The sequence below is a fragment of the Somniosus microcephalus genome, chromosome 2 (genome assembly GCF_052327205.1).
Source record: "Somniosus microcephalus isolate GS21.2 chromosome 2, FLI_Smic_1.0, whole genome shotgun sequence".
In the NCBI taxonomy this organism is placed as follows: domain Eukaryota; kingdom Metazoa; phylum Chordata; class Chondrichthyes; order Squaliformes; family Somniosidae; genus Somniosus; species Somniosus microcephalus.
Genome location: NC_140988.1, coordinates 27,998,748 through 28,023,186, shown reverse-complemented (window position 1 = coordinate 28,023,186; position 24,439 = coordinate 27,998,748). Strand labels below are relative to the sequence as shown.

At 45.5% G+C, this 24,439-nt stretch overlaps 1 protein-coding gene across 3 annotated transcripts in view; it reads left to right on the top strand.

Annotated features, from left to right (window-relative positions):
• LOC147122627 (uncharacterized) overlaps positions 1–24,439 on the top strand; it is a 191,627-nt gene that overhangs the window by 63,744 nt on the left and 103,444 nt on the right. For all 3 annotated transcript variants that reach the window (XR_015081008.1, XM_086007983.1, XM_086007975.1), the window contains 6 exons: positions 1,427–1,603; positions 6,609–6,740; positions 9,847–9,903; positions 10,194–10,376; positions 14,089–14,140; positions 17,611–17,753. Coding sequence is in view for 2 of the 3 variants with exons in the window: in XM_086007983.1 (XP_085864109.1) it covers positions 1,427–1,603; positions 6,609–6,740; positions 9,847–9,903; positions 10,194–10,376; positions 14,089–14,140; positions 17,611–17,753 (744 nt within the window). In the remaining variant the exon portion in view is untranslated. The remainder of the gene's footprint in view (positions 1–1,426; positions 1,604–6,608; positions 6,741–9,846; positions 9,904–10,193; positions 10,377–14,088; positions 14,141–17,610; positions 17,754–24,439) is intronic.

Below are 24,439 nucleotides of genomic sequence, written 5' to 3'. Positions count from 1 at the left end.
CCGGGCCTCGGCACCTGGATGAACGCGTTCCCTCGGCCGTCACCCTGATGCCGTTGGCCAAGGCGAACACCCGCAAAGACATGGCCCAGCCGAGACCAGCGCCCCGGTCAGCTCGAGGTCCGCAGCCGCTGTTCGGCTGCAGGTTACAAAGCACCCGAGCCCAGCGCCGGCGATGGCTCCACGGAGCTCCGTGCCGCCCCACGCACTGACATGGCCCCACCCTCCCGAGCTGGCTTGAAGAGCGCCGATTGCGGCTGAGAGAGACGGCCGGCGGGCCCGGTTGCCGGGGTAACCCTTCCCGCTCTCCAAGCCCCGCCCGAGATCAGCACTCCCGAGAGCCCCGCCCGAGCCGAGCGGGGAACAGAGAGAGATGCCGCGTCTCAGCTGCTCCTGCTGCGCGCGCACCCTTTACTAAGGGAGCGGCTCTCAGCTGAGGCCCGCCCCTCCAGCCTTCACAAAGATGGCGGCGATCGGGGGGCCGCTTGTTGACTGGGGCCGGGAGGTGCCTAGCTCGGGCCGTGGGTGCGGAGGAGAGGCCGAGGCTTCGAGGCCTACCTGGAAAAACGGGGAAAGGTAGGAAAATTAATGAGATTAGATAAGTTAATTACTTTCTAAATCTTTTTTTTAAACAATATGTGTTTTAAAAGCAACGTTTTTTTGAAAGACACAGAAAGCGGGAAAAAGAAAGGAAAAGTTTGAATCAAGATGGCGGCGACTCACCTCGGTTCAGAACGATAAGGCCCGCCCACACACGCACCGATTGGTCGACCGTCAGGTCACCAAAGCGTAGGATTGGTCAATCGTCCCGTCACTCGACCGTAGGAGGGCCCGGCCACACGCGCCAGCAACCCGGCGTACGATTGGTCGACCTCGAGGTCACTCTGTCGCTAATGAGCGGATAATGAGATGCTAATGAGTGGAATGTTGAACGTTTTTCGGAGACCGCGGGCGCGATTTTTGTCCGGCCGAAACGTAAATACGCTTACCATCGTTTTGGAACGGTGAGCTTTCTTTCGACGTAACGCACGCGTAGGTACGCTCTGTAACTTTCGAGCGCATAGCCGGACAGACGCACACGTGAGGACAGACAGAAGGACAGACAGATAGACAGACAGAAAGAAGTATCCGTTTATATATATAGATATAGATAGATATATATATGTGTATATAAACTTTAAAGCATTGTGCTTTGTAGTTAGTCTCCAAGCCGAGATTTTCATAGGGAGATTGTTTGTCACTTCTCCTGAAGGAAAAATTCCACCCCCCAAATCCTGAACTATAAAATATACAAATGATGAATGTTGAGACTACGTTTTATGCCAATAATCAACAACAAAACAAGAAGTGTATGATTGAGAATGCTTATTACCGGTAAAAAAATAATTGAATACCAGACACTTTTAATTGTTATACTGTCACCTGACAGAACGTTCCAGTGAAATCCATAAGCCAGAAAGCAGACTGCAGTCCGATGGAAGCCATGGCACTACAGCAGCAGGTTCTCACGTTGAATTCTCAGCTTAAAGATCAGACAGCTCTGGAAAGGAGGCTGCAAGAGTTACAGAATAAATTGGGGCTCCTCCAAACCCAGTTTGATATAAAGGTAACTGGCATTTGCAATGCATATTCATCTAAACCGGTGTAGGAAGGGACAGCTCCAATTGCAGTCTTTTCTTAAAGGAAGGTGTAATGCTTAGGAGTAAGTATTGTGAAATTTAAGTTCATATGCATAAATGTATTCCATGTCTTCTCATTTTTAAAAACAATTCTGGGAAGGTCTGTGTTAAACTAATCACAATTGAACCCCTGTAGAATGAAGCCATATTTCTATTCCGTTGCTGATTCAAAGGCTGAAAGACGCCAATCAAGGTAACCTGTGCTGTGCCTCCCTCATGAAATAATAACTTGAGTTGTGCCAATTGCAGGCAGAGCTCATAAAAGAGACCTTTAGATGAATAAGATCAGAGGCCACCGTCATTATGATCCCCTTTTGCCAACAAACCCAAACCTTGCCGCTAGCTGACATGTAGCTTTCCTTCACAACCACAAAGGCTCCACTTTGGAAATCATTATGCTACTCCTTCACGTAGGCATTCCACCACCTTCTTTCAAATCATTCTGCACCTTTCCCATCAGTGATGGAAACATTTCACTGACAACCAATTTGACAGCTTTTCTAATGTTTAAGGTCACCGTGGCTCCACCTTGGTGTCCGCTCTTGTGTCCTTTTAATCTTAGCCTCCTGGTTCTTGGACAGTGGTAAGAGGTTCAGAGGTGGCTGGCTGATGATTTGCAGCAGGAGCCTTGGGGCGGGGGGGGGGGGGAGTGGAGATTGAGGTGGTACTTCTTTGTCTTTGATTGTGGGCCATTTCCCCTTCAAGAAGAATGTAGAGAGAGTATGGAATGCAATCCAACTTTCAGAAGGCATTCCTTAACGGGGCTGAAGTGACAAATACTGCCTTTGGAAAATAGGGTTGGTTCATGTCCTTCATAGCCTCCTTCCTTTAAGGTCTAGAAGCTCGGTCCTCTGTTGGATTATAGGCAGCAACATCTCAACTCAAGAGTCTTTAAAATTGTGGGCTCAGACATTGCAGTGAGCCACCTGGTTACAGACACACAACGACTGCCTTAACCCTTTCACCTGCTGCCGCAGTATGACTGGATTGTTCTCCTCCCCACCCCCATATTGTGGACAGTCTATAGGGGGCACCATAAATATATAATGAAGGTTCACTGAGCAAAATTACATAGGTTATTGGTTCTACTGCATGTCTAGTGCTAAGTCCACCGATGAGGAAAATCCAGCCCACGGTATCACACTGTTCCTCGGGCCTCATCTCATGATATGAATTAAAGGGTCCTTGTAGCAGTTATTGCTGCACATTTTGGCACTGAGCCAAGTACTACAAAAAGTTTATTTTAAGGAAATGCAGCTGCTGCCAAGAGGGTGACTCTTCCATCCAATTAGCCCGTGGTCCAGGAAACTTCTGCCTCCAGCTTTACTCGGTGTTGATGTGACCCATGGCATGGCCTCTTGCTTCTTTTTTTCCTTCACCGTTCTCCCATTGTCCCCTCCACTGCTGAAGGTGCTGACGCATGCTGAGGTACAGATCCATGAATGTCAGCCATCCTCCAGTACCTTGCTGGGATGCCTATTCATGTGCGAGTCTGGACCATGAGTGCCATCAGGCTATTCACTATTGAAGGTAACACAGCTGAACCCAATCTTGACCTCACCTGACATCCACAAACATGCTCTTTTCAGAGTTCTCAAAAGTGGGAGAGGTGACTGTGTTCCACCCACTTCCTGTGGCAAGGGGTTCTCAGGCCAGTTGTATCACCCCTACTGCTCTATCTCAGATCGACTGAGCACAGAAGGGAAACCTCGACCTTACCGAAAACAGTTTATCTTTTCTTATATCTAGAGAATTGCCAAAAAATGTGCTTGTGATTATAGCGAGAAGCCCTCACAAAATCTTTATCAGTTGGGTTTAATGGTAAGATGCTGTTTTGTGTTGTTTATACAATAGAATTTTTGCTAAGATGATTTTTGACTCGGGATGAGCGCTTCTTTGAAAAATTGGATTGATCTTAATAGGATTTCTAGTGTGCGTGAAGCCACAACACACAATGGGCTGGATTTTCAGGGGGGTCAGTGGGCACGATCAGTGGCGGGTTGGGTGGGAAAGTGTTTTTTTCCCCCAGCGGGTCGGGAGCGCGCTGTGAACCTGCCACCACATGTCTTTACCATGTGTCGGGTCTGTTAGCGCTGAGCAGACCCGACACACAGAGGCGGGGAAGGCAATTAAAATCATTAGTGGCTTGTTTTCAGCCACTTATCAATGGTTTTTCCCCAGCTTTTTGATTTTGACAGGTCGCCCACCGGTTTCCCGCTGTGCCGAGACCTTGTCTGTGAAGCTGAGGCGGGAGGTTAGTGGCCATTGAATCAGCTGATTAGTTGACAGCTTCAAATGTCAAGTCAAAGCTCCCAGCTAATTGAGAAATGTTCCCTTAACCACTAGCTTCTCTAAACTGCATTTCCACTACCGATTCAGGATGCTGCAAGACTTTACACAAGTCTCCATCCAGTCTGACCTCATTACGGGCTGGATTTTGCCAATGGGGAGCTTTTGGAGGCGGGACTCCCACTTGTCGGGTTTCAGTCCCGCCTCCATCAACTTCTGGCCAACCCACGCTATTTTCCCTTGAATGACCTTGTTAAGCCCGCCCAGCGGGCTTAGTGGGCCAATTAAGGGAAAGCCGGTTGCAGAGAACCTCAACGTATGACGTTTCGTCTGTCAGAAATTTTTGACAGATGAACTGTCATCGTTTGACAGCTCTGTGAAGCTGTCAAACAGTGACATTCTCTGTAGTTTGATGAGGTCTTGAATTGAAGACCGCATCAAACCTCTTTCTTTTGTAGAAATTAGATGGTTGCTACATTGGAGAGTGCAACGGCCATCTGTCATCTCTACCGCGGAGGTGCGAGACTCTCTGCATACCCACCGACTGAAGCCTGCAGGAAGAAACAAAGGTAAGTACACTTTTTCTAACACTTTGCACTTACCTCACATACTCACCTCTACACACTTGCACCCATCACTCACCTCCACAGCACACTTTTGGACCCCTCCGACCCCCGCAGACCCACTGCTCGCCTCGGTGACCCTGACGGGTTTCGGAGCCTTCGGGAAGCCCGCACTTATGTGGCCAAAATGGGGATAATCCTATTTTCTGCCTGTTAACTACCTGATAACAGGCAGTTAAGTGGCTGTAATCCCTTCCCGCCTCCAAGGAGACGGGACCCGGCGCGTGATGGCTACCCCAATCCTGGCAAGATGGCATGGAGATGGGTTGGTGACGGGTCGGGCACCCGCCCCCAAATTTTGCCATTTCCCAGCAGTCCTGCCTCCAAACCCGCCTCCCCAGGGCTGGCAAAATCCAACCCTACCTCTCCCACCATTGACAGATCGCTTCTGTCATCTCTACTTCACCTGCTATCTATTCCATCAGCATGGGTGCCCTTGAAACTCTCTCATCTTGGTCTTCAGAATCCCACCACAATCAGCCCCCAACACCAGCAGCACCAACAACAACACCAACCTTCTCCGCAATCAACTGATGCTGCACAGGACGTAGGGCATCTGCACCCGACCACATTGCTGCCCGGGACGTCAGGGATGGCCTCACCATGGCCAGATTTACTTCACTTGATGCTGTACACCCTGGCTGCCACATGATGCTCCAGGTTGGCACCACCCCACACCAACACCATAAAGCATCCCTACAATGCCCAAGCCATTCCTTTCACACTCATCACCGTTATGTCTCACCATTCACTGCAACTCACTAAGCCACTTCCAAAGGTGCACGCAAATCTGCCCAAGAATGCAAAGTTTTGAAAATAAAGGTTTCAATATTAGACACCACAATAACAGAAACTTTACATGAACCTTGCATAAAACACTCAAGTGCCTTCCCTTGTGTGTTGTTAGTTGGCATGATTGGACGAGGATGAGGGTGAGTGTGAGGGGTGGCTAGTGAGATGGGGATGTGATAATGTAGATGGAGAGGGATGGGTAGAGGTGCAAGGTAAGTTGGTGTGAGTAAGAATGTGCAGGAGTAGGGTAGGAAAGGCAGAGTGATGTGGATGTGATGAGAGACACAGCAGGATGAGGTTGAGTGTGGCTTTGTACTAACATTTCGTGATCTACCGAGAGCATTGAAACGTTGGCGGCACTGCACCCAGATCCTCCTGACCACATCCCTGCTTGTGCCCTCCTCTGCAATGTGCAACCAGGCTGTGTTGATCTCCTGGGGAGGTCTCTTCTGCCCATGGGAAGGGAAGAGGACCTCCCTGCGTGCTGTGACTCCTTCCATAAGCATAATGACTGCCATTTCTTCATTTGTGTTGGATCAAAAATCACAGTTTGATTAGCATAAGCATATGGAGGGAGCCATGGGAGAGCTTGGGTGCAGCCCTGTGCCTTTGTGCCGTTCTTGTCGGTGTTTGCAGCACTTCAATGCTGTAAAACACTGACAGCACAAATGTAAAAAGAATGTTGGCCATTTCCCTTTAAGGAAACCGGCTGATGACGCGTCATCAAATGAAGTCACCAGACCCGCTTCCTCTAATTCGCCGGGAAGCGCGCTGGCCGGGCTTAACAAGCCCAATCAGGGGAAATTCATTTCAGAGGCCGGGATGGAGCCAGCAACAGGGTCGGAACCCGCCACCGACATCGCCCGCCACGGACCCGCCGAGGTTTGTAAAATCCAGCCCTATATAATGGGCTGAAGCACTTTGAGTAATGACTGCCATTTCTCCATTTGTGTTGGATCAAAAATCACAGTTTGATTATATTTCAATAAATGATTGCATGTGCAGGCAATCCACACAAAGACTGCTGCCTCAACTGGGTTAATAGGCTGGGTGAGACAGAACATCTGCAAATGTTTGCATCAATTTGGACAGATATAACTATTGATGGCTGAGCACCAAGGGAATAATGTTTTGGAGAATTTTTATTCCATACAGAATTTGTTTAAGCTTGTGCAGTAATTGAGTGAAAACCTGATGCTGAGTGTACTGATGCACTATTACTTTATAGTCTAAGGTTGAAATGGATCTACGAACAGAGAACACCCGAATGAAAGATCACCTTGGTGCTTTGGAAGAACACAGCAAAAATGTGGAGAGTCTCAGAGCAAGATATGATGTGATGAAAAGTGAGGCAGATGCAGTAAGTCAAATCATTAATGCTGTCAATCACAGACCCACACGCTCGATGGTGTAGTCAAGCTGCCAAAATCAAATGATATATGGAAAAATATTGTTTTTGAAATGTTTTAAATCAGTAGATATTAGGCTTTTCATAAATAAAAGGTTATTTTGTAGCATTATGTTTTCAAAGATGATTTGAATTTTGATTTTAGGACTTACCCTTTACTGTTGTGCAAATGTGGCCTCCAAAATACATCTAAACATCCCTTTTTGACCCTGTTCATTATCACCACATTTCGTGAATATTTTGACTCTTGTGCTGTCTGCTGTATTTTATTTCACCTTTTGTAGTCTAGCAGAGTGCAAAGGTATAAAAGAAGTTGATTATCGGGGGAAGATTTGCGCTGTCCTCTATCTCTAGCAAAATTGAAAACATTTTTTTGATAGAGGCAATTAGGATTTTGCCACAGATAGCAAGCAGAAGAAATTTTCCATACAGATTGTTTTATTGATTGACAGCCATTGTCAATGCTGAAGTGATTTGAGCCTCATAACGCCCCACCAGGCTGGTGCAGAAGGTGGTTTATCAGCGCACTCGCCAGTTAATGTTCTGTTCAGTTCCCTTCTCCTAGTTCCTGTGCTCCTTGACTCCTGAGAGAATGCTGTCATGGACTTACGACTGCGAGCACTGTCACTGGATTTAGTATCCGGTGTGATGATTGCTTCCTGAAGGTTCAATAATGTTCTTTTGCAAACAAATGTGACTAAGGAAGTTTAATTCTCTCCAAAGTGATGAATGGCAAGTGTATGTCATGTACTTAATAAAAGAAAGAACTTGCATTCATATAGCACCTTTCACGACCTCAGGACGTCCCAAATCGCTATACAGCCAATGAAGTACTCTTGAAGTGTAGACACTGTTGTAATGTAGGAAATGCAGCAGGCAGTTTGCGCACAGCAAGCTCCCACAAACAGCAATGTGATAATGACCAGATAATCAGGTTTACTGATGTCGGTTGAGGGATAACTGTCATAAATCGCAACTTCTACAAGAAGTAACTCAGGACGTACTGCTGGACGGCCAGCTGAGGGCGCCGTCCGAGGAGTATAAATACTCGGGCGTGGGCCCAACTTGGCCAGAGACAATCTGGAAACAGGAAGCTAGTGACTACTAACTAGACCTCCATGTTTTGTTATAAGTCGATTAAAGCCTTGCTTTATGTACAACCAAGTGCATAGTGAGTCTTTATTACATCAATAACTATTGGCCAGGAAGTTGGGGGAGCCACTGGGGAGTCTATTCTTCAAATAATGCCATGGGATCTTTTATATCCACCTGAGAGAGCAGATGGGGCCTCGGTTTAATGTCTCATCCGAAAGACGGCTCCTCCGACAGTGCAACACTCCCTCAATACTGCACTGGAGTGTCAGCCTAGATTTTGTGCTCATGTCTCTGGAGTGGGACTTGAACCCACAATCTTCTGACTCAGAGGCGAGATTGCTATCACTGAGTCAAGACTGACACCTATAAATAATTATTAATAAAGTATTAATAAAAGATGAAGTATTATTAATGCTGGGTGATATTTCTGATGTCGCTACACTGAGCATGTTTTGGGCAGGCAGCTCGGTGCATCTATGTTAATGAGGCCAGGCTGTTAAAATTGGCCAGGCCTCTCGCAGCACCTCCCGGGTGACAGGCCTGCATGTTCCACTGGCCAACTATGCGAGTTGAAATTCCCCTCACATCCTCTCCCATCACAAAAACCGCTTGCTTCCACCTCATAGAATCATAGAGTTATACAGCACAGAAAGAGGCCCTTCGGCCCATCGCGTCCGCGCCGGCCATCAGGCCCTGTCTAATCTAATCCCATTTTCCAGCATTTGGTCCGTAGCCTTGTATGCTATGGCATTTCAAGTGCTCATCCAAATGCTTCTTGAATGTTGTGAGGGTTCCTGCCTCTACCACCCTTTCAGGCAGTGAGTTCCAGATTCCAACCACCTTCTGGGTGAAAAAGTTCTTCCTCAAATCCCCTCCAAACCTCCTGCCCCTTACCTTGAATCTATGCCCCCTTGTTATTGACCCCTCTACTAAGGGAAAAAGTTCCTTTCTATCTGCCCTATCTATGCCCCTCATAATTTTGTACACCTCAATCAGGTCCCCCCTCAGCCTTCTCTGCTCCAAGGAAAACAACCCCAGCCTGTCCAGTCTTTCTTCATAGCTGAAGCGCTCCAGCCCAGGTAACATCCTGGTGAATCTCCTCTGCACCCTCTCCAATGCAATCACATCCTTCCTATAGTGTGGCGACCAGAACTGCACACAGTATTCCAGCTGTGGCCTAACCAGCGTTTTGTACAGCTCCATCATAACCTCCCTGCTCTTATATTCTATGCCTCGGCTAATGAAGGCAAGTATCCCATATGCCTTTTTAACCACCTTATCCACCTGTTCTGCTGCCTTCAGGGACCTATGTACATGCACACCAAGGTCCCTCTGATCCTCTGTCTTTCCTAGGGTCTTACCATTCATTGTGTATTCCCTTGCCTTGTTAGTCCCTCCAAAATGCATCACCTCACACTTTTCAGGGTTAAATTCCATTTGCCACTGTTCCGCCCATCTGACCAACCCGTCTATATCGTCCTGCAGACTGAGGCTACCCTCCTCGCTATTTACCACCCCACCAATTTTCGTGTCATCTGTCTCACCTCTGGAATACCGCTCGTCTCCATCGCTACCTCAGGCCAGCTGCTGCTGAAACCCTTTTTTATGCCTTTGTGTCCTGCAGACTTGATTACTCCAATGCTTTCCATGCAGTTCTCCCATCCGCTACCCTCCATAAACTCCAACTTACCCAAAATTTCACTGACTGCCCCTCCCTCTGTGTATTTTTTTTGCCTAATCCTGCTGCCTCGCCACCTCCTCTGCTTTCAAAATTCTCCTCACAGTCCTGCTCTTCAACATCCTTTCCCTTCTTTCTTTTTTTAAATTCTGGTCCGTGTTCATGTTTTTTTCCTCCTCAATGTACAGCACTTTGAGATGATGTCCTGTACATCAGGAACTCTATAGAGATGTTGCAAATTAAGTCAAAATTCATCGCTTTAAAACGGCGTTTGTTCCATTTCAGTTTGAGGAACTGCAAAGGAAAAAAACAAAAGCCGAACTGCTGCTAGCTCCACTAAAGGTAACTTTTGGTTCAATGAACAATTCGCGTATCTGAAGAGTCTTATCACATTAACTGATCTGCTAAGGGTAAATACACAGAAAATAAATTTGTTTCCTTATTTATTTATCCGTGCCTTTCCTCAGTGTGTTTTCTCCCAATTGTTTGTTCCCTCCTCCCCCATTCCACAGTGTTAATCCATTACTCTTTATTTATTCATTGAATGGTCTTTAAATGTGGAAACAGAGTGGGAAAAAAACCCTCATTTTAAATGCATTTAATAGATCTCATTTGTTGTGCTCCACTTGTAGGCAAAACTGTCCAGCCTGATTCAGAAATGCCATGGCAGGAACAGTCTGATTATACAATTGGTGAGGGAACTCTACCGGTATGGCTTTACTAATGCAGGATTGATTGAAGAGGCTGAGGATATGTTGAATGACACTGCAATCCTGGAGTACACACGCACTTTTCTGTCATCACCCAACCAACAGGTATGAGGCTGGGTCTAAAGAACCTTCGATTCATCTTCAATTTCTGTCACATTTTGTTTGGTATCGCTCCTGTGAAGCGTCTTGGGACATTTTACTATGTTAAAGGCGTTGTATAAACGCAAGTAGTTGTTAACAGACGAGTGGCAGCTCGTAATATAAAGGGAGACACATTAGCATGGAGTACATTCTGAACTCTTTCTGCAGCAGTTAGTCTGCACCAGTGTCTTTTAATCTTCCAGCTCCATACATTAGTGTGATTTAATTACACGGTTTATTGTTGCATTACAGCAGCGTTTGTCAATAAACTGAAGTCTATTTATTATTGGGGCATATTGCTGTCTTGTGATATTATCTTTGCTATTTGAATTCTGTGAGTTATTTGCTGTAATTGGGCCTTTGCCTGTAACATGGCAACAACAAAAGGCCGGTGCTGCATTTACCTTGCAGCGTGACAGCCAGTTAGTTCCCTTTTGATTCAGGCTGATGGTGGGCTTAAAATTTAGCCCACCCATATAGGCCAGGAATTGTAGTTTTCACTTTGCTGACTTGTAAGGCCCTTCCCCAGACATGGGAAGGTCTGATGGACGGAGAGGGAAGTGGTGATTGGATGAGTAGCTGTTTTTAAGTTGGTTGCTGGCGACTGTGAGCCAAACAACAATGTAGATGGGATAGATTACACAGCGCCAGGAGCCAAACAGAGACACTTCCAAATGAAGGCACTCTGAACCATACATACTGACATAAGATTTCATCATATGCATATTTTATCAATGTATGTAACATGTTCAATCTGTCAAAAAGCCACTGCAAATAAATTGAAAAAAACATTTCTTCACCGGGCTCATTAAGTTAGGATCAGAATCGTATTTTTAATCAATCACGTGAACCAGAAATAGGCCGAGTGACATGTACACCTCCTGATACATCTTCAGGATATGCTACGTTTACCATGAATTATCTGAATTAGACTCGTGCTCAGTATTGAAGGTATTACCAAAACCATCGGTACCCACTCGCACAGGACTTTTTTGAACCTCCGTAAATTAAAATGTTCTCTTGCCAAAAACTGAGAATTCGATTTTAATCGGAGGAAATGAATCCTGCGAATCAGCGAAAGGTATCTTTGGTACAGGCAAGCAGAGAGCCATTGGGTAAAGGAAGGAATCAGTAATTAAACTGGTTCCAGTGCAGCACGGCACCTGTCTCCCAGCTCTATCTCTTTGGACTGCCGCTTCCAGCTCCCGCATTCCCCTCTCCGTTAAATCCTGAGTAAGCATAACTCGCAGTTCCTGAGTAAGTCAATTCCGAGCACTTAATCTTTCCCCCGTCCCCTTCCCTCATCCCAGAGTCACAGCTTTCTTTCTTCCTTGAGTCTGGGCTCCTGCTTTTCTCTCTCTCTCTCTCTCTCTCTCTCTCACAGTTTCTCTCTCCATTTTGGATGAGATATTAAATGCAGGCCCTCTCTGCCTGTTCAGGTGAACAGTCAGGAATACAACAGGACACCCAAAAGGTAATCTGACTTTTGGAAACAGGGTGCTGCACAGGTAGTCAGGCAGCAATAGGCTGTGTAGAGAGAGGGTTCTGCGCTGTGATTATAGGACAGAATGCAGAGGGTTATCAGTTTAAGTAGGGTGACCCACCAAAGTGAGATAAAGAAAGAATTTGCATTTATACAGTGTCGTTCATGACCTCAAGATGTCCCAAAGCGCTTTACAGCCAACTAAGTACATTTTTGACGTGTAGTCATTGTTGTACTGTAGGAAACGTGACAGCCAAAAATTACGCACAGAAAGGTTTCACAAATAGCAATGAGATAATAGCTGGAACTTTTATTTTTTTGTTGTTGGTTGAGGAATAGATATTGGCCAGGACACCATAGAGAGGAGAACACCCCTGCTCTTTTTCGAAATAGTGCCATGGGATCTTTTCCATCCACTTGAGAGAGCAGACGGGGCCTCAGTATAACATCTCATCTGAAAGACGGCACCTCCAACGGTGCAGCACTCCCTCAGCACTGCACTGGCGTGTCAGCCTGGATTATGTGCTCAGCTCTCTGGCGAGGGACTTGAACCCACAACCTCCTGACTCAGAGGCGAGTGTGCTGACACAGTGTAGCATGGTCATAATTGTTAGATCATTACATAAAGAGAAGCTGTGTCAAAGCAGATCATAACTATACTCTAACTGGTCACCTTACTTGTGCAATAACGCGGCTTAATGACTCAAAACTAGCTTTGTTTCGTCTCACCTAGTTAACATGATTTGTCTCCGGATAGATTGAACAAATACATGTGTCAAAGAGAAGGAGATTCAGTCTCTCTATCTTCCCAGTCCTGGCTCACACTGCTCTCCCTCCCCTCCCCGCACCCCCAGTCCTATCTCACCCTGCTCTCTCTCCCCAGTTCTGGCCTCCCACTGTTCTCTCTCCCCAGTTCAGTCTCACTCTGCTCTCTCTCATAGAATCTAAAGCACAGAAACAGGCCATTCGGTTTGTACACTACACTAGCCTCTTCCCACTCTAAATACCTCCCCACCCTGCTATCATGTCCCTCTATTCCCATCTCTCTCATAAATACATCAAACTTCCCTTTAAATGCATCAGTGCTGTCTGCTTCAACCACTCCATGTGGCAGCGGGTTCCGCACTCTCACCGCTCTCTATTAAGAAATTCCTCCTAAATTTTTTATTTGATCTGTTAGTGGCTATTTTATATTCATGCCCACTTGGTCTAAACTCAACCACAGTTTCTCCACATCCACCCTATCGAACCCCTTCATAAATTTAAAGACCTCTATCGGGTCCTCTCATTTCCAGAGAAAAGAGCCTCATCTTTCCTGATAGTTGCATCCTCTCGATTTTGGTTATACAGGTAGACTATCCTTTATCCGAAAACCTTGGGACCAGCTGTGTTTTGGTTTTCGGAATTTTTCGGATTTCAGAAGGTTTTCATCTCCGTATCTGACAACAAACACCGTTGCTTAGCAACAGCTTGTAAACACTCGGGCCCTGCCTTGGAAGCGTCTCTGAAGCTGTTGCTAAGCTACAGAGACTCTTTCCACAGCCTGACTGTTTAAAAAAATGCTAGGGGTAGAAAAAAAACCAGGGGTAGAAAAAAAACCTAACAAAACGGCTGCTGATTTCTGCCGTTAGATCGAGGTTTCCGGCTCCCCCTGCTCCGTATCTGAATTCCTTGACTTAGCGGGGTTCTGGGGCTCGACTGCCGCTGCCAGTTGTGGGAAAGCCGGATATCAGCTGACTCCTACACTAAGCTGGCCCGCAAATCAGGTCGGTGGGGGGGGGGGGGAAGAAAAGACTATCGGACGGGCCGCTGCAGCTATCGGACGGGCCGCTGTATTGTTGGGTTCACTCTCCCGGTCCCTCCTTCACACTGCCCGGCTCGGCCTGCAATCTCCTACCCAGGAGGGAACTCTGTGACCCTCTGCCCTGCTCACAGGGAAAGGCAGAGCTCCCGGACCACTCCTGTCATGTTTGGCGCCACTCGGGTCATGTCGTGCGCACGACTTACGCTCTACGAAAAAACTTTCGGTTTTTAGAGGCTTTCGGTTTTCGGAAGTGCGAATAAAGGATAGTCTACCTGTATTAGGAGGGGAAAAAACAGAAACTGAATCAAAAGACGTCTCCCAAGATTTGTAGAAAGGGGCAATATCAGTTCTAATCTTCAAATTAACTCAGTTGTGGTCCTTTGTTTTAGGGGAACGTGAACATTAATGCAATCCCAGCTGGAACTCCTAAACAAGAACAAGGTCAGTAAAGGGGTGTTAGTGACATTAGACCAAGATCATCTGATCTGTTGACAGTAGCTTAGACATGAACCTGTAACTTCAGAGAAAATCACTGGGGTCTGTACACACCTAAATCATCCTTCAGAGTGACATTGATTGATATTCTCCTACTTCCTCCCATTTTAATTACTATTCTATCTCCTTAAGTCCTGCCACTTCTTCTACCAGCCTTGGTGAGACCACACCTTGAGTATTGTGTGCAGTTTTAGTCGCCTTATCTGAGGAAGGATGTTCTTGCCATGGAGAGAGTGCAGCGAAGATTCACCAGACTGATACCTGGGATGGCAGGAATGACGTATGAGGAGGGATTGGGTCGATTAGGCTTATATTCGCTGGAGTTTAGAAGAATGAGAGGGGATCTCATTGAAACTTATAAAATTCTAACAGGACTAGACAGACTACATGCAGGAAGGATATTCCTGATGGCGGGGGAGTCCAGAACCAGGGGTCACAGTCTAAGGATAAGGGGTAAGCCATTTAGACAGAGATGAGGAGGAATTTCTTCACCCAGAGAGTGGTGAACCTATGGAATTCTCTACCATAGAAGACAGTTGAGGCCAATTCATTAAATATATTCAAGAAGGAGCTAGATATATTTCTTAAGGCTAAAGGGATCAAGGGATATGGGGAGAAAGCAGGGACAGGGTACTGAATTTGGATGATCAGCCATGATTGCATTGAATGGCGGAGCAGGCTCGAGGGGCCGAATGGCCTACTCCTGCTCCTATCTTTTATGTTTCAACCGGAAGGACAGGCCGGTGACCTGTTGCCTGACCGCCACAGCCTTGAGTCACCCACTAATAGTTGTGTGAGAGCACTGCAGATTGCTTTGTAATGACCCCAATTTTCTCCCTCTATCAGTGAAGCATCATAGATGGCCATGCCCAGATCAGGTTGTTACAGATATAGATTCGTGGCCACAGGCGCAGTAGGCCCTACCATTCCAGGACAAGCATGGTGTCACACTGAGAGGCTGTGTTACTGGCCGCTCTCTTCAAAGAGAAGGATCTCTTTTCAGTGCATCCGTGCACCGTGAGATGTGACATTTGTTTGCGTAATTGAAATATAATGCAGAAGATATTCTGAACAGTCTAAAGCCAATTACAGTATTGTTTCAGAAATGAGCATTAATCCTGATCTCACAAGAACATCTCTTGCTGCCTCAGTGCTGATTTTTTCCATTTCACCCACCTGCAAAACCAATGAAAATGTATATTATTTAAATAGTTACACCAGTTTTCTAAACCTTACTTTCTTTTCCAAAACATCTAAAGATGGAACCTAAAATGCCTCACTACTAGAAAATATTAGTCTAATAAAAGGTGCTACCCTAAGCTCCCAAAATGGTTAGGTGGGTGCATGCATGCACTACTCAGTGTGATACTGCGCTATACAGAGTGGGAAAGTCTCAGATACAAACTACAATTTGTGCAGAATTAGCTGAGATTGTGTTTAGGGAACTACATTTTTTTCTGCTGAGGATTTTTTTTCAACCTCTTGTCCCCATGTCGTGATGGGAAAAATCAGTCATGGTTCATGCTTTGGATCACTATCCAGTGACCTCTGCTAGAAAGTGCACGTATGTGGATGTTGAGGGACAGGTTTGGGCTCAGCTGTCATGTTATAAGCAATGCTCCTTCTAAATATTACTGTGGGTGCCGCGGGCTGTTTATTTAAATGCATGGCACCTTTAAATTTGCAGCGCGCGGTATCTTCAACAGGACAGCTTCTGAGCGGCCTGCGTGGTACCTTTACAGATTGCTGTGCTCAGTATCTTCAACAGGACAACTTGTGAGCAGCCTCCGTGGTACCTTCACAGATTGCTGCATGCAGTATCTTCAACAGGACAGCTTGTGAGCGGCCTGCACGGTACCTTTACAGATTGCTGCACACAGTATCTTCAACAGGACAGCTTGTGAGAGGCCTGCACGGTACCTTTTCAGATTGCTGCATGCAGTATCTTCAACAAGGCAGCTTGTGAGCAGCCTCCATGGTACCTTCACAGATTGCTGCGCGCAGTATCTTCAACAGGACAGCTTGTGAGCGGCCTGCGCGGTACCTTCACAAATTGCTGCACGGCCACGCACCCACGCAGCTTACAGGGAACGTTGGTTATGAGCAGTTGAATATCCCAACAACACTCCGTTTCCCGGCTCACACAAGAGGAACAACCACTGGGACGATGTGACGGAGGTCAGCTTGATGTCCTCGGAATTGTACCCTGATATGAGCCACCATCTTCAGGAGACGTGGGGCAAAGGGAGGAGGTTGGAGGAAAAAACACATCAACTCATTCGTTAATCCTGGAAATCGAGTTGTTTGAATGTTGCTTTTCTCTAATTTGCACTGTGTGGGTATACATAGAAACGTAGAAAAATAGGAGCAAGAGTAGGCCATTTGGTCCTTCGAGCCTGCTCCACCATTCAATATGATCATGGCTGATTATCTCAATACCATATTCCCACGCTCTCCCCATACCCCTTGATACCTTTTGTGTCTAGAAATCTATCTATCTCCTTCTTAAATATATTCAGTGACTTGGCCTCCACAGCCTTCTGTGGTAGAGAATTCCACAGGTTCACCACCCTCTGAGTGAAGAAACTTCTCCTCATCTCAGTCCTAAACATCCTATCCACTAAGATAGGAACTTGTATATACATCAGACTCCATCATATTCTCACGCTTGAGTAAGCACAAGCATGGCAGGTTAAAGTGTAAGAGAAAAGGAAGGTGAACAAAAGTATTCAGTGACAGATTTAGTAAAAAAAAGTATTGATCTACATGTAGTTTAATTTCACTAATGTGTGCACATATATGTGTTGTAATATTCGAGAGTTCCGAATGATTTCTATCATTTGTTTTACACCTTATACCAATTCCGGCTAGGATTAATGCGTTCGGCCAGGTGTTTGTTTGGTTTGGCCTGCTTACTATATAAATCCCACCAGGTCCTGTGGACCATTGCAAAAAATGGTCAACGTGTATATGTCATTACACTGATTTTACAACGGAACACCGACCTTTTTTAAATTCTTTATTTTTCTGGGCGTTCTTCAGTAAGATTTTCCCGCTTTGATTTTTCATTTCCCTTTCTATTTGTACATCTGTCCTGATGCCTGTGGATCAGATGGTCTGATGAGCTGGTTCAGGTTGCCACCAATACGCTCTGTAGTTGGCCACCAGGGGGCACCAGAGACCTCCTAGACATGACTCTCCCCACCATTTTCCCACTAGGTACTGGAAGATAATAGTATCTTGTCTTAAAAAGTGAAAGGACGGGAATCAATAAGAAGTAAAAAAAAATGTCCTTATTCATTCCAGAAACTTAAGACCATGTTAAATTCAAGTAAAATCCTTCATAGAAAATTTAAAAAAATAAGAAAATCCTTGCGTTTGTTCTTTAATTGTTTTTAATTATATTTTAATTTTAGGTTTGAGCCCTTGTTTTCTGAGCTCTCTGTCTCGTGGAAAGCGAGGATTTGTGGATTCCAATACATCTGTAACCTACAGGTCATGTGTGGCCATTGCTGACTATCACCCTTACCCTAACATGCCCCACACAGTGCTGCCAGTGGTGAGTAATTCCCATTTTGGGATTGAATTTCTCCACTCACTATCTTTCCTGCTCCTCCGTCTCCTCGAGGCCTTTTGCCTTCATGCCATCTTCCTTTAGCTGGGAAGTAAAAATATTTTTCTTCTGCTGGCATTATGATGGTGGGTTATGGTTAGTCCCTGTGAGATGGAGTGTGCAGCAAAATAAGTGTCTGGTTTCCTTGCTCCTTCTGAGTGAAAATACTCAATCTTCAAAAATAAATATCCCAATGAAGAGGTTGAAAACTGTAAAAGTCACCACACATATGACTGGGTAATTCAAATGTCAGCAAATACTGGGACCTGAACATGATCTTTGTACTGCAACTCCCTGTGCTCGCTGACCTACATTGGCTCCCTGTTCAGCAGCGCCTTGATTTCAAAATTCTCATCCTTGTTTTCAAATCCTGCCATAGCCTCGCCCCTCCCTATCTCTGTAATCTCCTTCAGCCCCACAAACCCCCTGAGATATCTGCGCTCCTCTAATTCTGCCCTCTTGAGCATCCCTGATTATAATCGCTCAACCATTGGTGGCCGTGCCTTTTGTTGCCTAGGCCCTAAGCTCTGGAATTCCCTGCTTAAACCTCTCCGCCTCTCTACCTCTCTTTCCTCCTTTAACACGCTCCCTAAAACCTACCTCTTTGACCAAGCTTTTGGTCACCTGCCCTAATTTCTCCTTATGTGGCTTGGTGTCAAATTTTTTTGTAATTTCATACTCCTGTGAAGCGCCTTGGTATGTTTTACTACGTTAAAGGCGCTATATAAATAAAGTTGTTGTTGTTATAGCTTATAGTTGTTATTTTGTTACCTCCATCTTCTCCTTTATAATAACCACCACTTGGGGCCAGATGTTTAGGAGCCCAGAAGTAAAGGATAACATTTGATACCAGCATACAAATTAGGCATGTTACTTAGTCCTCAGTAGCTTATTTTTTTTAATTTTACTGTGATGATTCTAATTCTCTTTCTATGGGCTAAATAAATGACATAAGTATGATTGTAAAAAGCCAAATGCAACAACATTATATTGCGTACAGCACTTACACTTAAACAGTATTGGTTATCAATCTTCTCAAGATCATCAATATTGAAACAAGGTGGTTGTGTGATGAATCCTGGGTAGAGAGGTCAATCAGATTGAAAATAGGCATAACATTCATCAAAGCCCAACACTTGCAGTAACATATGTAAACCGCAGATGATTGTCTTATCACATGACTATCTTCTATGGTAGCAAACTAATTCTACGCTTGGGAACAGTGCATTAGAACCTGTCCTTTCACTTCTGGGAATTGGAGTTAAAACCAGCCCAGATACTAATGGGATGAAAGGCCCCTTTCTGATAATTGCAAAGGGTCTTTAGTGAAATTTGGAGTGTCTTGAGCTAATTCCCTTTTGATGTACGTCTACAGTGCAAAAATTATACATGACTTAGCAGCATGGCTCAGATAAGCCACGTTGATTGATGGTGCAGTAAAAAGAAACCCAGTGCTGTTGTCCACACGGTCCTGAATAAGGGAGAGGACGGAGGTTATGGCTCCTGTGAAGGGATAATTACAAGTCTTAGCCCTGTTCGGGCTACCCTAGATCAGGCATATTCCCCAGACGTTCACCTTCAACTTAAGTTAGAGATAGCCGAATTCCATAAGACGCTTAACTGGGTCTAAAGGTTCAGGCTATCTCTCCCCAAAGGAAAGGAACGACTGAAGATGTTACCGTCCTCCGGATAGCACTTTTAATAAGTTTAACTAGACTGTAACCTTCCGGATATTATGAGGGTCCGGAATACCCCCCAGAATTCTGCAACTCCTTACAAAAGAGTGTACAGAAATTGGGTTCGCGAGTTTATACAGAAATACTCTTTGAGACAATTCTAAAAATATGTAGTTTTATTTAAGAGCTGACATTCAGTTAACAGCTGTTGAATCAGTCGCAACATTAACAATTCAAAATATAAATAGCTTACATTTCTTATTTCTCAGAGATCCTTATTCTCAAATCTTTACTTTGTTACATTTCTACATTTCTTACTTATTTCTAAATCCAGATTGATGTAAGAAAAAGGAGACTTACCATCAAGTAACTTTAAAGTAAGCTTTAAGTAACTTATAAACACACTATATACACAAGAGAGGTCTTTACCATGCCTCTGGTAGAAGCCTCTTACAATACTGAACAGACCAGTATTTATACCAGTCCAACAGGAAGTGAGGTATGTACACAGTTCATAGTTCATAGTTCACAGGAAGTGATGACATAACTTCCCGGAAATTAGCATTTTTATCACATTCTTCCCTCCTGCAGGATTAGGAGGCTGTGGTCTACCTTTTGGTCCGCAGCCGCCGAACAAGGAAGAGTCGCACCCGTTTGGATTCCCGTCGTAGAGGGTCGCTGGTCCGCTTACATGCGGTTGGCCATTGGTCAGAGTCTGTGTGGCCTGGATTGCCCTGTGAAGGGTCGGGGAGATCATGGCTTCGAGTACGAGCCCCAATAGGTTCAAAGTCGGACTGCCTCTGTTCAGAGGGAGGTGCAGAGCTGGTCTGTGGCGGATCAGTACTTTCATGCGCGGTACTGGGAGGGTCGCAACCTTGAGCACGGGGTTCTACCGGCACCAAGCTAGTTGGTGTCCGATCAGGATCCTGGAGAGGGGTACCCGATAGGTCCCAAGAGTTTCCTGGTGAAATGCCATCACCCGATGTCCCACTAGGTCCTGGTGGGCAGGGAGCCAGATCCCGTAATGATACGGTAGATTCTCGGCCGTCGGAATATCGTATGTTTGCATAGGTGGGGTTGGCATCGGTTAGTTCGACCTCGTCTACAAGAGGGTCATTTTTAGACGTCCGAACGTATCTTCGGAGTAATACAGGTCCAGGAGTAGTTAGCCATGACGGGAGTGATGTCCCATGAGATGAGCGACGCTGGAATCCAAAGAACCGCTCATGAGGTGTAGTATTTGTGGCTGTAGAAAGCAGGGACCGTATAGAGTGCAATGCATCCGGAAGCACTGTTTCCCATTGCTGGTCTGGTAGGCCCCGAGATCTTAAAGCGAGACGTACGGAATTCCAGATGATACCGTTATACCTCTCTACCTGCCCATTTCCGATGGGATGGTATGGTGTTGTTTTGCTTGTAGCAATTCCCCGTTCTGAGAGGTAGTCCTCGAGTTCCCTTGACATAAAGGATGGACCCCGATCTGAGTGAATATAAGCCGGCATGCCACAGAGAGAAAATACCTGCTCAAGGCAGCAGATTACTGTGGACGCCAGCATATTGGAGCAGGGGAAGGCAAACGGAAAACATGAATATTCGTCGATCATGGTGAGCAAATATGTGTTCCGAGTTGAAGAGGGCACTGGGCCCTTAAAATCGATGCTAAGTCGTTGCATCGGTTGGGTTGCATGTATGAGTATACCATCTGAGGGGCGGAAGAACTGAGGTTTTAATTCCGCACAAAGCCGGCATTCTGAGCATATTTTCTTTACATCTCCAGTGGAAAAAGGGAGATTCCGTGATCGTACGAAATGTAGCATGCGCGTAACGCCAGGATGACACAAACCATTGTGGACATCCATGAGAGTGGAGGATGACATAGTGGAGCAGAATGCCCGTGTGAGGGTGTCCGGGGCCACATTCTCCTTGCCAGGCCGATAGAGAATGGTATAACCAAAAGAGACCAGTTCCATCCTCCAAAGTTGTATTTTATTATTCTTAATTTTGGTTCGTTTTCGATTATCGAGCATGAAGGCGACTGATCGTTGGTCCGTGATCAATGTAAAGTGCTGGCGAGCTAGAAAATGGTTCCACTTCCGTACTGCCTCTATGATGGCTGTGGCTTCTTTCTCAACCGGAGGATAATGTAGCTCGGCACCTTGTAAGGTCCTGGACATAAATGCTACAGGACGACCTTCCTGATTCAGAGTAGCCGAGATCGCCACCTCCGAGGCATCACATTCAACCACGAAAGGGAGATTCTCATCAATGGAGTGAAGAGCCGCTTTCTCCAACTGTTTTTTGAGAAGGTTAAAGGCTGCAACAGCCGCTGTTCCCAGTGGAAATGATCTAGCATGCAGCAAGGGTTGGATTTTGTCCGAAAAATGAGGAATCCATTTAGCGTAGTATGCAAACAGACCGAGAGCCCGACGTAAAGAAGCCGGATTCTTAGGTGACGGGAGCTCTTGGAGCGGGCGAAGTCTTTCTGGGTCTGGCTTAATGATACCATTGCCTACGCAGTAGCCAAGGATGTTGATGGTCGGTTGCGACTCAACAGATTTGGATTCATTCAGGGTCAAATTACGGCGATGGAGGGCATCCCGAAATTTTTGGAGGTTGGAGTTGTGTTCCTGTTGATCGTGACCTGCAATGGTAATGTTATCAAGATAGGGAAAAGTGTCCCTTAGGTTTTCCTGCTTAACCAGGCCATCCATTGCCTGTTGAAAGACAGCCACTCCATTAGTAACCCCGAATGGGAGGCGACGAAATTGGTACAGCCGTCCATTAGCCTCAAAGGCTGTGTACTGCTTATCTGAGACCTTCAAGGGTAACTGATGATAGGCACTTTTTAAATCGTAAGTTGAGAACACTTTGTATTCGGCCAGTTTATTAACCATATCATCAATGCGTGGCAATGGGTAGGCGTCCAAGTCGGTATATTGATTGATGGTTTGCGAATAATCGATGCATAGTCGCCGTTTGTGAGGTTTTAGAGGGTTCTTGACAATGACGACTTGAGCCCGCCAGGGCGACGAACATGGTTCAATGATATCCTCTGCTAGAAGTCGAGAGATTTCAGCCACAATAAAAGATTGGTCTTCCTGATTAAAGCGCTGCGATTTCGTTATTATCGGTTGGCATTGAGGCGGAATACTGGCAAATAATGAGGGTTCATCAAGTGAAGCTGCTGATAATGCACAAAATGGTAATTTAGACGGTATATTAGAAATAGTAAGTCCGGGTTTGGATCCACCAAACTCAATGGTGAGTTTCTTATGCTGTTTTTGGAAGTCCAGCCCTAAGAGGAGATCACTACATAAGTCCTTGAGCACCGAAAGTCGGGTGGAGGGATACATACGACCATGAAGTGTCATATCAACAACACAAAAGCCGGAGATTCTGGTATTAAGTGATGACTGGGCCATCGCAATTGCCTGGTCCGATGGGAAGACATGTAGTTTCAATTTCGCAACAATCTGTTCCTTAATGAAACTATCAGTACTTCCTGAGTCAATTAAGGCATCTAAGGTATGCCCTTTAATTGAAATTTTTGTGGCTGCTTGAGACAGGTTCTGTGGGCAAGCAGCTGTAATTGGTGTCGTTGCACAGAGAGTGGCTAAAACTCTCGGTGTGCTTCTTCGGGAGAGAGCTCGAGAGGAAGCTTGATAGGTCCTAGCTGGAGCATCTTGATAGGCCCTAATTGGGGCAGTTCGGTAGGCCTTAGCTGGATTGGCCCTCGTAGAGGCCCTTGATAGGCAAACTTTAGCAAAGTGTCCTTTTTTCCCGCAATAATTGCAGATTGCATTGCGAGCAGGGCAGGTTTTCCTAGGGTGAAAAGCATCTCCACAAAAGAAGCATTCCTTCCTAGATTGCCAAGAGGCTGCTAAAGTGGGGTCGTCCTCCTCTTCTTCATCAGAATTATCAGAATTAGATTCCCCCATGATAGGGTTCACCTGAGACCGCTTGAATTGTCTGGTTGCAGCTACAGCAGCAGATCGAGATCTGGGCAGCTGATAGAGGTCTGCATTTCTCTTTGCCAAATCCAGTGAACAAGCTAGGTCAAAAGCTTTTTGTAGCTCAAGTGTTTTACTTTCTAGTAGACGCTGGCGTATAAATGGAGAGGCAATCCCGCAGATGAAAGCATCACGAATCATTTCTTGGCGGTACAGCTCAGCTGAGGCTGCCTGAAAGTTACAATCTACGCTGAGCCTGCGAAGTTCTTGCAGGAATTCGTCAATTGATTCCCCTGGCCCTTGTTGGGCTGTGGCCAGTAGATGTCTAGCATAGACCTCATTTGGGGTCTTCGCATACAGTTTCTTAAGTGCCCGAATCACCTCTTCGTAATTATCCCAGTCATCAACATATTCGAACACTTTTGGGGTCACATAATTGACAAGTATCTTCAATTTAGCAGGAGCATCCGCTTTACATTCATCCAGAAAATTCTCAAAAGTACGATACCAATGCTTCCATACCCTGCCAGCTGCTGGTGTATTCGGGTCCAAGTCCAGACGAATAGGTCTAAGGATTTTCTCCATGATGGGTGGTTCCCTGGATCCTTAACTTCCGAGTTTGTCTGAAGGTCTAGTATTTGTCAGTGTAAATATTTAAGTTACTTAAATTGATGTAAGAAAAAGGAGACTTACCATCAAGTAACTTTAAAGTAAGCTTTAAGTAACTTATAAACACACTATATACACAAGAGAGGTCTTTACCATGCCTCTGGTAGAAGCCTCTTACAATACTGAACAGACCAGTATTTATACCAGTCCAACAGGAAGTGACATATGACAGGAAGTGAGGTATGTACATAGTTCATAGTTCATAGTTCACAGGAAGTGATGACATAACTTCCCGGAAGTTATCATTTTTATCACACAGATTATCCACCAAAATCAATTACTTTGATTACCCGAGACTCAAAGTTAAAAACTTACAGATGATGCCTGTGAAGTTGAG